The sequence below is a fragment of the Ovis aries genome, chromosome 13, assembly GCF_016772045.2.
Source record: "Ovis aries strain OAR_USU_Benz2616 breed Rambouillet chromosome 13, ARS-UI_Ramb_v3.0, whole genome shotgun sequence".
Taxonomy (NCBI): Eukaryota; Metazoa; Chordata; class Mammalia; order Artiodactyla; family Bovidae; genus Ovis; species Ovis aries.
In genome coordinates, this window is record NC_056066.1 from 2,149,791 (window position 1) to 2,165,384 (window position 15,594).

At 43.1% G+C, this 15,594-nt stretch overlaps 1 protein-coding gene across 42 annotated transcripts in view; it reads left to right on the forward strand.

Annotated features, from left to right (window-relative positions):
* Positions 1–15,594, forward strand: part of PLCB4 (phospholipase C beta 4) — a 474,866-nt gene that overhangs the window by 301,305 nt on the left and 157,967 nt on the right. For all 42 annotated transcript variants that reach the window (XM_060397119.1, XM_060397124.1, XM_060397137.1 and 39 more), the window contains 2 exons: positions 13,701–13,781; positions 15,082–15,141. In XM_060397119.1, coding sequence (XP_060253102.1) covers positions 13,701–13,781; positions 15,082–15,141 — 141 coding nt within the window. The remainder of the gene's footprint in view (positions 1–13,700; positions 13,782–15,081; positions 15,142–15,594) is intronic.

Here is a 15,594-nt window from a genome sequence, read left to right on the forward strand (position 1 = left end):
TCCTCTGTCGGTGAGATTCTCCAGGCAGGAACACTGGAGTGGGTTTTGACCCTCCTCTAGGGGACCTTCCTGACCCAGGGATCGAATCCAACTCTTTTGTGTCTCCTGAATTGGCAGGCAGGTTCTTTACCACTAGCACCACCTGGTAAGCCTACTAATTATAATAAGTAGTTTTTAAACTACCTGTTCTTAAAACCATAAATAGTAATCAATTGCTTTGAAATCCTGCCATTCAATGAAGCGGATGGACTGAGCCAGATAGCTTGCCAGGCGTCTTCTTCCTATAAAGAGTCCCCCTGAGGACCACTTGGTGCTGTCGCTGCTGCTCTCTATCTGCAGACGGTCCTTTTCCAAGTACCTAAAAGGGCAGATGAGTGTCTCAACTTTGGATACTCACCAGAGCCAAGTTGCCAGGATATTGCTCCCAGATAAAGAGAGGGTTTGTATTAAGTGGTATTTCAGGTTAAATCATTGCCAGAGCTCTTTCGTGAAGAGTTTGAAATACACACAGTTTGGTTAAGGGCATGGCTTTGCAGTTAAATAGAAAGAGCTTCAATTCAACTTTGCTGCTCAAGATATCTGACCAGTCTTTAACTCACTTGGCACTAAGCTTCCTTGTCTTTAAAATGGGGGTACTAATACGTACCCCACTGCACCATTATGAGGAAATAAGTTGGCGGGATCTTTTTAGAATGTAGTTAGAGTGTACCCCTCTTCTGCTTTAAAAGGTCAGTGGCTTCCTACCATAGTCAGAATAATTTCCAGAGTCGTCCTCGTCTGTTCTCAGGCCCCCTACACGGCCCCTATCACTTCACTGTGCCACTGATGTTCCCTGAAAATATGAGGGCCTCTGTACTTGGAGCTTCTGCTCTGACTGTTCTTCCCCGCTCATGATCAGTTCTCACAGCTGACGTCTTCACTTCATTCCAGTCTTCCCCAAGTCCACCTCATCCAAAAGACCTTCATGATCACCTTACTTAAAAAAAACACGCACACGTGCACGCACACATACACACACATAGTTTTTAGACTTTTGATCTTCACATTTATCCATTCCTGATATATTATTTATTTGCCTAGTGTTCTTTGTCAAAATCCCCCTCTACAAGATAAAGCCAGAGAGAGATACACTGTTTTTATTTACTACTATGTCCCAGGCCTGGAACTCATTCAACTCAGGTATTTAATGAGCATGTCTGATGATCTAGCAATTTGTTGCTTACATATCTGGGACTCAAATTGCTTGTTATTTAAGTGTTTCCTAATATTTCTAAAAAGTTCCTAAGGACGTTCAAGGGTCTTAAGAAACCAGAACCAGACTCCTTTAGGAGGACCTGGAGAAGAGTTAGCCAGAGATCCCCTCTGTGGCATCCGTAGGGCTGCGCCCTTTACATCTGCCTCCGAGACAGAACCGTCTCAGAGTGCAGGCAGTGGACGGCCTCCAGCTGCAGCATGCTCCCCCCTGCAGCTGTCAGCAGCGGCTCAGGCCAGTGGGTGGTGTGGCCGAGCCTGCGGCCTGCCCTTTGCTGCTCTACCCAAGGCTCCTCTGGCGGGCAGTCCTCGCTCCAGGCTCCCGTCCACCTGGTGGAGATGGTCTGGGAGTGTGCTGCATCTGAGACCCTTCCTCCCCAGTCCTCTTCCTCACCTCTCCTTTCGCGGGTGCCTCGTGGTGTGCAGGTACTCCCTGCCTGCCCCTGCATCGTCTTCTCCTGCTTCTCTCTAGAGGTGTTTTCTGTAATCCATCTCCTACTCTCCCATGTGCCTCTTGGCCTCTGTCCTGAGATGACCCAATTCCTGCAGCAGCCCTTCTGTCAGGGTAGGAGGGTCACGTGCTAAACCTTCGCACTGCAATTTTCTGAACCCAAGTCTTGCTCAGGATTCTCTTGGTTGGTAGCTATGGTCCTCCTGTGCCTGTTCGAGTGATTTCTGCAGCTCTTGGAGACACGATAAAAAGTAATAGAGTCAGGATTGGCCCTTAGGGCCGGTGGGGACTGTGCACCCTGGAAACCTACACATAAGCTGTATCAGAAGATAAAAATGGGAAAGGAATGACATCTCATGTGGCCAATATCAAGATAAAGCATTTTTACAAGCTGGACTATTTAAGTGGGCTATTTTGACATTCAAAGGGAAATTCCATAGAAGTCATTTGAGATTCCTTTCCTTTCAGTGACTCTATTCAACTGCTGACTCGTACTTGGCCATAGTTCAAAATATTATTTCTTGGATCAGTCTCTTCAGATATATATGTCTTGAATGTTACTATATGTCTAAACCCTTAATCATTATAGTTTATTATTCTGGAACTGATTGTGTTTTTATTAGAAGTGGTTTATTGAAAATAAGTATTTACTAGCTTATGGTCACGTTTCAAGCACTTCTGCAAAGCACAAAGAATTTTTTTTTTGGAGGGGGAGATGTTGAGTAAAATGTTATTCATGACATTTGTTAAAAAAATAAGGTAGTCTTCCCAGGTGGTCCAGTGGTGAACACTCCACATTGCCAGTGCAGCAGGTGTGGGTTTGATCCCTCGTGGGAGATGTAAGATCCTGCATGCTGTGAAGGGTGGCCAAAAAATAAAAATTAAAAAAAATAATCAGACAGATTGTATTCAGGAGACCACCACAAAGGGAGTTTGCCAGCAGAGGAGAGAAATTGAACCCAACTTCAAAAATAACAAAGAAAAAGGAATTTGTACCCAGGGAGCAGGTAGGGTAGTCAGTGGGTGGAAAATTGCTAAAAGGAAACATCCAGGGTAAGGAGAGATTTTGGCTAAACCACCTGAGTAGAATTCCTGCTTCAGGCAAGCCAGGGTGATCAGAATCTCCTGGGAGGTGGTGGAGGTTGAAGAACCAGGTCAGATATAAAGGCTGATCAGATCCTGAGTTGGGGGATTCTGGCTAAAGCGACTCAGCAGGGTTCTTGCTAATGCTGGGCAGTGTGAAGACAGATGTGGAAGTCCAGAACTCAAAGCCTGACTGGGAAGCAGGTTCAGAGGGGCCTGATAAGTCGGCTCAAGCAGAGAATCTCTGGGGTGGGATGTGGGGCGGGGGGTGGCTGAGGGGTAATGGTGACGTATAAATTTGTTGTAAATGTTTGTTACAAAAGCATTTCTTTTCCCCCCTGGCTCCAAATAAGTTGGTCTTTAATTTTTCCTTCTTACAATTATTATAGCAACTGTTTTGACTAATATGACAGTTTTTCTGCCCAAGAAAGAGGCTTTCTTGAGTGACCACGCACTTCATCTAAAAGCATGTCTTGTTGACTTTCTTCTTCTTTCTGCAATCTGAGAGGCAGTTGCCAAATACCTTAGGAAGAATTTCTTCAAGTGTTGTCTGGCAAGCATCAGGGAGTCTGTCCAGCGCCCTGCAGCAACACAAGAGCCCTCTCAGAGTCTGAGGGTTCAGATTGGACCTCCAAATGCCCTCAACAGAGTGCTTCCAGGAGAGAGAGGGATAAGGAAGACAGATACAGAGTTTGGTGTTTCAAACGGGCAGACCTTAAAAAGTTAAGACCCAAAGATTCAACATCTTTATCTGGAAGTAAGAGAAAATAGAGATTCCTAACTATTCAGGACCATGAAATGAGCAGACAAAAATAGAATTTGACTCTTTCAGGCAGCTCATTTAAGCAATACCTTTTTCTTCCCAAATTTAGACCCTAGTTGACCAGCTTCTCACAGAGCCAAGGACGTGTCAGAGCCCTTGCTAATAACAAGCACCATCAGGCCAAGTTTCAGTTCCTTTTTAAAAGAGAACATGAAAAATCAGGAAAGATGCTGTGCCCTCCTCTTGCTTGTTTCCAGCAGCCTTCAACAACTCTCCCCCTCCAAGCCAGGTCACTTTGAAAGGTGATGATGTACATTTCTGAGGGCAGTATAAATTGAAATGAGGGGATTAAGCCCTGCCATTTGTTGTCAGAATAAAGATTCACTGTATGCCATTGTGTCATTCCCGAAATCCCCTTTCTAAATGCTTGCGGTTGGTTATTGAGGGGGAGAACTTTTCATTTCTGTTTCTGTGGATAGACATAAACAAGGTAGACAGCCACTCTAGCCCCTGTAATACTTGCTGAACAACCTCTTGATTGCCGCTCACGGTCCACAAGTATGCTCAGAGGACACACTCACACACAAGACTCGCAGGACAGTCCCCAACCCAGAGACTGTGTCCTCTGGCCGCTACTCGCCCACAGTCCTTGAAGAAGGAGGGACTAGATCTATGTTCTGATGGCTGCGTGTGGGCTGAAGCTGGCTGCGGCACAGAAGAGCACAGTCTGACTAGATTTCCAGTGAGTCTCGCTCAGCAGCTCTAGGTTATCTGCACGTATAGACCTCTAGATCCGCATCAGGGGAAAAAAGCACACAGGGTATCACTGCTCGTCCTGAAAACTCACGTGGCAGAGGTGCTCTCCCCGCCTCAACGCAGATGTAGACGTAATTCTGCTGCTTATTTACTGTGTCCTCTTGAGTGACTTGCTAACCTCAGAGAAAATCTGTGAGGTTGGGGTGGTGGCATTTACTATATTTGTTTCTTGGACGCTTCCTCATAATCAGTTCTAGCAGAGTGAGTCACAGTGATAATCAGTAATAATGTACTGCGTGCAGGTTGTTTATCAAGCCCAGCAGTGCCTACAGGTGGCCTGTGAGATGTTGTTGTTGAGGTTGCTTCCCTGCTTTTGGAGACGAAGAGACAGAGCTCAAAGAAGCCTATGAGCGTCCAGCCACATTTGGATCAGGTCTGTTGGACCAGGGTAACCTGCTGGACCAGTGTAACCTGCCCAGTAGTTTTGAGTGTTCATGAAATAAGCTTCATGCTTATTTATGCGTGTTTCTTCCACATCCCAAAGTCAACTGTGATGCAGAAATTATTAGTGTTCAGTCACTAAGTCATGTCCAGCTTTTTGGGATCCCATGATTTGCAGCATGCCAGGCTTCCCTGTCCTTCACTGTCTCCCGGAGCTTGGTCAAGCTCATGTCCATTGTGTTGGTGATGCCATCCAATCGTCTCATTCTCTGTCACCCCCTTTTCTTCCTGCCCTCAATCTTTCCTAGCATCAGGGTAAAGACCTGATGAGTCAGCTCTTCACATCAGACGGTGATCTGTGGATCGCAACAAAACTGTGTAAAATTCTTAAAGACATGGGAATACTGGACCCGCTTACTGTCTCCTGAGAAGTCTGTATGTATGACAAGATTCAGCAGTTAGAATTAGACATGGCACAATGGACTGGTTCAGAATTGGGAAAGGAGTATGTCAAGGTTGTGTATTGTCACCCTACTTATTTAACTTAAATGCAGAGCACATCATTTGAAATGCTGGGCTGGATGAATCACAAGCTGGAATCAAGATTGCCAGGAGAAATATCAATAACCACAGAAATGAAAATGATACCATGCTAATGGCAGAAAGCCAGGAAGAACTAAAGAGCCTCTTGATGACGATGGAAGAGGAGAGTGGAAAAGTTGGCTTAAAGCTCAACATTCAGAAAACTAAGATCATGGAATCCAGTCCTATCACTTCATGGCAAATAGATATAGAAAAAATGGAAAGAGTGACAGATTTTATTTTCTTGGGCTCCAAAATCACTGGGGAGGGACTGCTGCCACAAAATTAAAAGACGCTTGCTTCTTGGGAAGATAAGCTATGACATAATCGAGATAGGACATTAAAAAGCAGAGAAATCAACTTTGCTGACAAATCTCCACATAGTCAAACTATGGTTTTTGCAGTAGTCGTGTGTGGCTGTGAGAGCTAGACCATAAAAAGGCTGAGTCCTAAAGAACTGATGCTTTCAAATTGTGGTTCTGAAGAAGACTCTTGAGAGTCCCAACCAGTCAATCCTAAAGGAAATTAACCCTGAATATTAACTGGAAGGACTGATGCTGAAGCTGAAGCTCCAATACTTAAACCATCTGTAATTAAGTCTTGGGAGAAGAGAACTTCTGAGCACCAGGAAGAGGTTCCGTTACAGTTTGCATCCTTATCAGAGAATCCTACTACCGTTTGTTAGCTGCCAACCAACAAGTTTGTGAGGGAGAAAGGGCCCAGTTCCTTTATCTCCCCTGCCACACTCGAGTCTGGAGAGGGATTTGCCTGCAAGGGAACTGGGGCCATCATTGCTCAGTGTGGTCACGGGGCTGCAGCCCAGGTTCTGGTGAGCAGGTGTCTGTGTGGCATTTACAGCTGCTGTTGGGGAAGAAGCATGTAGATTGGGTGCCTTTGCTCACAGCAGGTCTGGCGGTCCTGTTAGTGGGAGGCGCAGAGAAATCTAAACAAGTTGGGTTTCAGTTCCTTTTAACCGACTGGCACACACCCCTCAGATTTGTGCTCTCATTTCCATGGATACTTTCAACCCATTTGGTCCAAGGATTTTCCTGTCACAGGACAAACTTATTGTGGGTTTTGTTGGAAACCTTGTCATGAGCATCTCTCGGTGCTCCTTAAGTGTCTCACTAGAGAATTTCTGTTCTGGCAGTTGATTCTCCTAACATCTGATATTTTTATCTATGAATTGTATAGGCTCCTGGCAAGTGATATTTTCCCCTTTTGCTTTTGTTTCTAGGGAGCCCAGAGCCAATGAGGCATCTTATTCTCACTGTGTAGGACCTTTTAACAAAAATTTCTGAAAGCTCATCTTTTCCTTTGTCCTTATTTTGCAAGTTTGCTTTATTTTTCTTCTCCTTGCCTGTGGTTCTTATCCCATTTTGAAAATAATCTCTTGGTAGGGGCATTCACACAGTTCTGTTCTGAAAGGGATTCTTAGGAGGTGCCTCAAAACCATACCCAACCTCTAAGATGAGCTCGAATGAATTAGAAAAAGCTTCTGCTTTGCCAGGCAGGCAGCCTAACCATTGGTGGCCTTATTGTCTGTCTCTTCATGGGAGCCCTCCAGAGACTCACCTTTAGGGGGGCCTGCTGCAACCTCCTCAACTTGAGTGACTTCTTGTTTACATTTTATATATTGGGCTACTATGAAGTACCTTTGAAAAAAAATAATTCATTTAAATTTTTGGTGCATGAATTTACTTTCAGTGTGTCTTTGGTGTGCTAGCTGCTTGGAGGACAAAGGTGAACAGGAGTTTCGAGGACTCTGCCCTCATGGAGGTTAAACTCTGGTGTAGGAACCAAGCCATGAACCAATAAACAAAGAAATGAAGCAATTGCAGACTGTGTTAGTTGCAAGCAAAGAAAGAATCAAGATGCTATCAAGAATTAAAGATTTTAAAATTTAAAAAATAAAAAACTAAAAATTAAAAAAAAATTAAAAAAAAAAAAAGATGCTATCTTAGAAAATAAAATGAGAGACCTACTAGGGAGGTCAAGGAAATATCCCCTCTGAAGAGAGGAAAGTTAAAGTGAGGCCTGTAGGATGAAGAGAAGCTAAAGACAGTAGGAAGAGACTTCTAGGAGGGAGGAATAGCCAGAGCAAAGGCCCTGAGGCTAGAAGAGCTTAAGAAGTCCCCTTAAGGACAAGAATACTGATGGGTGTAGTGAACAAGAAGGAAAACATAGATAGGAAATGATGTGTGATCAGGGCTCTAAGACCCAGATTACATGGGACCTTTTAGCCCATGCTCAGTTCAGTTCAGTCGCTCGGTCGTGTCCGACTCTTTGCGACCCCATGAATCGCATCACACCAGGCCTCCCTGTCCATCACCAAATCCAGCCATCTCATCCTCGATCCCCTTTTCCTCCTGCCCCCAATCCCTCCCAGCATCAGAGTCTTTTCCAATGAGTCAACTCTTCGCATGAGGTGGCCAGAGTACTGGAGTTTCAGCTTTAGCATCATTCCCTCCAAAGAAATCCCAGGGTTGATCTCCTTTAAAATGGACTGGTTGGATCTCCTTGCAGTCCAAGGGACTCTCAAGAGTCTTCTCCAACGCCACAGTTCAAAAGCATCAATTCTTCGGTGCTCAGCCTTCTACACAGTCCAACTCTCACATCCATACATGACCACAAGAAAAACCAAAGCCTTGACTAGGCGGACCTTAGTCAGCAAAGTAATGTCTCTGCTTTTGAATATGCTATCTAGGTTACTCATAACTTTTCTTCCAAGGAGTAAGCATCTTTTAATTTCATGGCTGTAATCACCATCTGCAGTGATTTTGGAGCCCCCCAAAATAAACTCTAACACTGTTTCCACTGTTTCCCCATCTATTTCCCATGGAGTGATGGGACTGGATGCCATGATCTTCATTTTCTGAATGTTGAGCTTTAAGCCAACTTTTTCGCTCTCCTCTTTCAGTTTCATCAAGAGGCTTTTTAGCTCCTCTTCACTTTCTGCCATAAGGGTGGTGTCATCTGCATATCTGAGGTTATTGATATTTTTCCCGGCAATCTTGATTCCAGCTTGTGTTTCTTCCAGTCCAGCGTTTCTCATGATGTACTCTGCATGTAAGTTAAATAAGCAGGGTGACAATATACAGCCTTGATGTACTCCTTTTCCTATTTGGAACCAGTCTGTTGTTCCATGTCCAGTTCTAACTGTTGCTTCCTGACCTGCATACAGATTTCTCAAGAGGCAGGTTAGGTGGTCTGGCATTCCCATCTCTTTCAGAATTTTCCACAGTTTATTGTGATCCACACAGTCAAAGGCTTTGGCTTAGTCAATAAAGCAGAAATAGATGTTTTTCTGCAAATCTCTTGCTTTTTCCATGATCCAGCGGATGTTGGCAATTTGATCTCTGGTTCCTCTGCCTTTTCTAAAACCAGTTTGAACATCAGGGAGTTCACGGTTCACGTATTGCTGAAGCCTGGCTTGGAGAATTTTGAGCATTACTTTACTAGCATGTGAGATGAGTGCAATTGTGTGGTAGTTTGAGCATTCTTTGGCATTGCCTTTCTTTGAGATTGGAATGAAAACTGACCTTTTCCAGTCCTGTGGCCACTGCTGAGTTTTCCAAATTTGCTGGCATATTGAGTGCAGCACTTTCACAGCATCATCTTTCAGGATTTGAAACAGCTCATGGGGAATTCCATCACTTCCACTAGCTTTGTTCATTGTGATGCTTTCTAAGGCCCACTTGACTTCACTTTCCAAGATGTCTGGCTCTAGATTAGTGATCACATCATCATGATTATCTGGGTCATGAAGATCTTTTTTGTATAGTTCTTCCGTGTAATCTTGCCACCTGTTCTTAATATCTTATGCTTTTGTTAGGTCCTTTATCGAGGACCATTTCTGTCCTTTATCGAGCCCATCTTTGCATGAAATGTTCCCTTGGTATCTCTAATTTTCTTGAACAGATCTCTAGTCTTTCCCATTCTGTTGTTTTCCTCTATTTCTTTGCATTGATCGCTGAAGAAGGCTTTCTTATCTCTTCTTGCTGTTCTTTGGAACTCTGCATTCAGATGCTTATATCCTTCCTTTTCTCCTTTGCTTTTCGCCTCTCTTCTATTCACAGCTATTTGTAAGGCCTCCCCAGACAGCCATTTTGCTTTCTTACATTTCTTTTCCATAGGGATGGTCTTGATCCCTGTCTCCTGTACAATGTCACGAACCTCATTCCATAGTTCATCAGGCACTCTGTCTATCAGATCTAGGCCCTTAAATCTATTTCTCACTTCCACTGTATAATCATAAGGGATTTTATTTCGGTCATATTTGAATGTTCTAGCGGTTTTCCCTACTTTCTTCAATTTCAGTCTGCATATGGCAATAAGGAGTTCATGATCTGAGCCACCATCAGCTCCTGGTCTTGTTTTTGTTGACTGTATAGAGCTTCTCCATCTTTGGCTGCAAAGAATATAATCAGTCTGATTTTGGTGTTGACCATCTGGTGATGTCCATGTGTAGAGTCTTCTCTTGTGTTGTTGGAAGAGGGTGTTTGCTATGACCAGTGCATTTTCTTGGCAAAACTCTATTAGTCTTTGCCCTGCTTCATTCTGCATTCCAAGGCCAAATTTGCCTGTTACTCCAGGTGTTTCTTGACTTCCTACTTTTGCATTCCAGTCCCCTATAATGAAAAGGACATCTTTTTTGGGTGTTAGTTCTAAAAGGTCTTGTAGGTCTTCATAAAACCGTTCAAGTTAGGAGTTGGGATTTTCTCCTAAATATGATGGGGATCTATTAAATGGCTTCACTATTTGAAGAATCAGTCTGGCTGCTATGAAGGAAAGAGTAGAACTCAGTTGGTCAATCTATGAAAAAGATGGTGATGCTCTGGACCAAGGTGGTGGTGGTGGAGATGCATGCTCTGAAAATGGACTTGTTAATGGAAACTCAAGGATGATTGTAGTTTCAGTAAATCAGGACACTAGTGACAAGTATTGAGCCCAGAATGTCTTGTAATGGAAAGGCTGGGGGGAAAAGGGTGAGGAATAAAGAATTTGGTTATGGATACGCTAATTTGTAGACATTCATGTGAAGGAGTCAAGAAGAGAGTTAGATGTCTGAACTGAGAACCCAGAGAGGACAGGGCTGCTACTATAAATTTGGTAGTCATCAGGAAGTAGATGGTGTTAAAGCTTTAGCATTAAAGGAGGTCTCAGAACATAGATAATAATCCCCAGAGCTGACTTCTGTGGATCTTGTAAGAAGTTGTAATGTTGAACATGTAGGAGAGCAAATCTAAGTGTGCCCTGCATATGGCAGCATGAAGGTGAGTCACAGTAAACCTGGCAGAAAAATATTAGCAAGTGGGAGGAACAGAGGGCCGATGGAATTGGTCAGAAATGGTATGTAAGAGAAATAGTAGAGATAGTGGCTGAAGACAAACTCTTCAAGATACTATGCCCTTAGAATGGATCAGAGACATGATGGAGTAAGTGAAGGCGTAGGTGGGGGTGGCTGGGACTTATTTGGGTGCTGATAGGAATGATCTCACAGAGAGAACTGATGTGTATCAGATGATGATTCATAGGAGACTGAAATCCTTGTGTAGGTGAAAGAGGATGGAATCTGGAGCAGAAGCAGAGGGACTGACCTTTGATGGGCGAAAGCATACGTTATTAGGAGGAAGGATGGAGGAAGTTCTCATATGATGAGTTTCCTGTATTTAATCAATGAAGCTCAGTGATCGGCTAGGAGTAAGGAATTTGAGAAGCACTGAGATAATCCTTTTGATGGGTGGGGAACTTTAAAAGAAAGAATTATAAGGTTGAAAGTCATGTGGAGTATCCATTTTAAGTTTATAATCTTGAATTTAAACCAAAGCCAGACAATCCAGTTTTGTGATTTTCTCCATCAAATTTAGTGATTAAAAAATGGACAGGATGGACTTAGTTTTTTGGCCATGAAAATGGAACATGAGACATAGAAGTTGAAGGTGTCTGTGAGGAAGTGATTGTAATGTTGGGCCACGGAAATAAACTAGACAAGGATGGAAGTAAAAGCAAGGGAAACCTGGTGGTTAGCAAGAGGTAGGCAGGATTAATAAGTAGGAAGTTGTAGGAACTCAGATTAATATAGCAGAGTGAAGACTATAGCGCTAGGGATTAAAAGCATCAGATGATCGAAGAATTGGATGTTAGGAATCCAAATTCCCAGGTAGTAATGGTAAAGTCAGAGGGTACTAAGTAACTGAGAGAGGAAGAAAGGAAAAAACTTTGCCATTAAGGAGGCCAAGGAACTGTAAGTTCCACCTGAAAATAAGCTGGAAATTCATTCTTATTTATCATGTATATTTCCTAGATCATTCCAAATCCCTATTTGGAATTGGATCGGGTGCACATAAATAAATAATGATGGTAGCTGACTCATTGTAGGTCTACTCTGTAAACGCCATTTTAGGTCATACTTTGAACAGTGAAATTCTTTATTACCGTTAAGATATTGCTTGGAAAGTATTCTACAGTGTGTTCATCCTCATAGTTTGATTATTCTCGTTTCTCAATCAGTGATGATTCAAGATCTTCGGGGTTACGTTTAATACCTGTTTGTATGATGTGCCCCACCCTTCGATCTAGCCTTATTTATGTGTCTAGCCTCATCTCCATCATCCCCTTCAGGTGGGCCTAGCACATCCCCTCCTCCGAAGCCCCTGCTGTCAGCAGTCCTGCATGCCTGCCATGCTGCTTCACCTGGATAACTGCTGCTCATCCTCTAAGGCCCATCGAAAGGGTCCACTTCTGGGTCAAACCATTCCTAAAAAGCTGAACCATCCAGAAGTGCATTTCTGTGGGTCGAAAACGTTACGTATTGACAAATTCACATTGTTAGTAATTTGCTACCACAAATGTAAACTTGAACTAGGGATAAAGGCTGGTAGCTACCACTTGCTGAACTGTGTAACAGCGTGACTCACATTCATGGTAAAATGTAAAAGTGCTTTGCCTTTATCACCTCATTTCATTCCCTAAAAGGTAGGTGTAAATATTTCCTAGATAAGGATTCTGAGACTTAGAGTCCTTGTTGGAGAAAGTAAATAATAAGTGGCAGAACTGGATTTTTATTCCATAAACAAAAGTCACATAATGCCCTTCCTTCATCTTATTCATCGCGGTGACTGCTTGCACATGATAAGTCTTCACCTGTCAGAAAACGACACAAATTTTTGTTCAGGGCTCCTGGGACTCTAAAATGTAACATTGACATTGGATTTACCTTGATAAATATTGCTATTTCCTTGAAATTTAGAAAAATAAGTTTTGAATTGAGAGTCTGGAGTATGCTTAAAATCTTAATCCAGTGATTGCTCTCTCTTTGTTTGAAGTCACACACTGTTCATGTTTGCCAGGCAATTCCTGTAGCAGTGTTATCTAGGAGGACAAGTCCTTTAGGTCACGAGAAGTGGATTTGTTGACATGTGAGTGCCAAGTCTTGATGTAATGCAGGCAGAGGGCAGAGGGCATCTGGGTTCATTTCCTGGGGGCCCTTTTGCTATCATTGACATAGAACTTGCCTGAAGTTTTTAAGAACAATGGTGCTTTCTTGCTAGACCAGGAATCCTTTGGGAAATACAACTTAGCTGCTGTGGGGCCCCTGCATTTGGCTAACATTCCATCTTGATCTGATACTGATGTCCACAGCACTGGTTCTTAGATTTTTCCTGTGTATTAGAATCACCTGGAGGGCTTGTTAGAACACAGATTTCTGGTTCCCACCCCAGAGACTCTGATTCAGTCTGTCTGGCCTGGAGCCCTAGATTCCGCCAATGCAGTCAATCTCCCAAGTGAGGTTGATGCTGCTGCTCCCAGGACTACGCTTTGAGTAGCTCAAAATCTTGCTGAAGTCCTGGTTTATGGAACACCCAATGAGATTGGATACTAAAGCAGAAAGCTCAGGAGTTATCTGAGTAAACCTCTGAATGCTGAATTCTGTAGACAAAAAAAAAAAAAAAATCAGTGATTAAAAAAAAAAAAAACTATCTCCTGATTTCTGATATTATGTTAGATACCAGCAACAATTCCTCTTGTATGGAGTGAGCCCAGTTGGCTGAATCCCGGGAGTCCTTCTTTTCGGGAGCTCTTTTTCCTGAGAAGTTAGAGAAAACTTCCCCTCTATTTACCTTCAGAGCATTAGTGTGTTTTGTTCTAAAACTGCCTTAAAGGAAGATGCTGTATAAAACTGATCAGTCTTTCAATGCAAAAATGAATGCAAGAAATTTTCAAAATGAAAATGTTACATAATATAATGAGAAATGTGGTCATTAGATTCAAGATGCATTTGTCTCTTGTTTAGATGCTAAAAGATATTTGCATTTTTATTAGATTCAAAATGGTGTGAGTCATGCATATCAACACATTCCTTTTTCACAGGAATCCTTTGTGTTTGAACCCAACTGCCTCTTCAAAGTAGATGAATTTGGCTTCTTTCTGACCTGGAGAAGTGAAGGCAAGGTATGGCATAAAAATAAGTTGCTCCTTTTTGCTCTCGGGGTGAAGGCATTTCATTTCTCCACAAGTGACCAAAAGCCCCTTGCAGGCACGGACCCCACACTTACTCATTCATTCAAGACTTTTTAAAATGTGCTTCCGTGTGCCAGGCATTGGGGACATAGTGATGGTCAAGGATGTGATCCTTATATATTCCAGCCGAGAATCAAAGTCGGGCATCCAAAAGAAAGAAAGAAAGTTACAAGACATTGAGAGTTGTGAAAGAGAAGGTCAGGTTACAAGAGCTTAAAGGCAGGCAAGTCTGACTTAAATCTTGGGAGCTAGAAAGATTTCCCAGAAGAGAGGTATTCAAGCTGAAGTCTCAGAGGTGCATTTAAGGGCACTTTCCAGTCCTTAGCACATGGCACAGCGTCCACATTTTGTGAACCTCTGAGCTGAATTTCTGAAGAGTAGAATCAGAGTTTAAGTTAGTATAGTCCCACTGATATTTCATGTACACACATATATTTAATAATATACATGGCAGTAATCACAGTATTAAATATATAAAAGTAACATTTTGTACTTTTTCAGAGTTGCATTCTACATATATGTGTGTGTATATATATACATACAGAATGGAATGTTTGGGGTCTCTGCAACCAGGCAGGATGCTCTGTGGCCTTCCCAGAACAGACCCCTCGCCGATGTCCGCTGCTTTAGCTCCTCTCTGAAGTTCCTGGATCATATCTGATGCACATTTCCTGAGTTATTTCACAGATCCTAAACCCCCCACCCAGTGGAAGCATTTAATTACTTGATGACCATAAGGACATAGCCTCCTGGAGCCTCAGGATTAGTAGTGTTCACCCCTGTGAACCCCCATGTTATCTCACCATCAGCCAGTCAGAGAACTGTGCACTAGCTGATTGTATACCCGGCAATATCCCTGCCTCAGCTGCCCCTTAAAGTTGTTTTGCTGAAACCCTTTGCTTTGGGGAGTTCAGGGTTTTAGAGCGAGAGCCACGCGTTCTCCCTGTCTAGAGCCTTGCAGTAAACACTGCGCTTTCCTTCACCACAACCCAGTGTCAGTGTATTGGTTTTACTTCTCACACGTGAATGGACCAAAGTTTGGTTTGAAAATATCTTGACTATGTTTGATTGTTGAAAATTATTAGTGTTGTTATTACTTGTTTTTAATCCTGCTTCTGCCTCACTCCAATTAGCGTTGCCTTCATCATCACAAACATTTGCGAATCACCTGTCTGTGCTGTGGGTCTGGCAGAATTTAGACTCACTGCCATGTTATGTGCTCTCTTTGCAGGAAGGCCAGGTGCTAGAATGTTCCCTCATCAACAGTGTTCGGCTGGGAGCCACACCAAAGGTACCCACGCCTGGTGTTTGTTGTTCTTCTAGACACAGACTGTTGTGTAACCCCTCAGCTGATGTTTAGGCACTCATTCATGTTCAACTCTTGTGACCCCAAGGACTGTAGCCTGGCAGGCTACTCTTCCATGGCATTTCCCAGGCAGGAGTACCAGAGTGGGTTGCATTTCCTTCTCCAGGGGATATTCCTGACCTGGGGTCGAAACCTTGTCTCCTGCCTTGCAGGCATATTCCTTACCACTGAGCCACCAGGGAGGCCCATTAGTGCCCCCAAATCATCAGCTGGAAATGAAGAACAGATACAGTTTAGAAATCTCATCTGTAATGGTTGGGTGATTTGGAGTGCATTGGGTTTAATTATATTAGAAATTGTTATTAACCTTTGAAAATTATGACTCTGGTGTGATATGAGCATCGAAACAAACTGTTCCCTTAACTCAGAAATTAATCT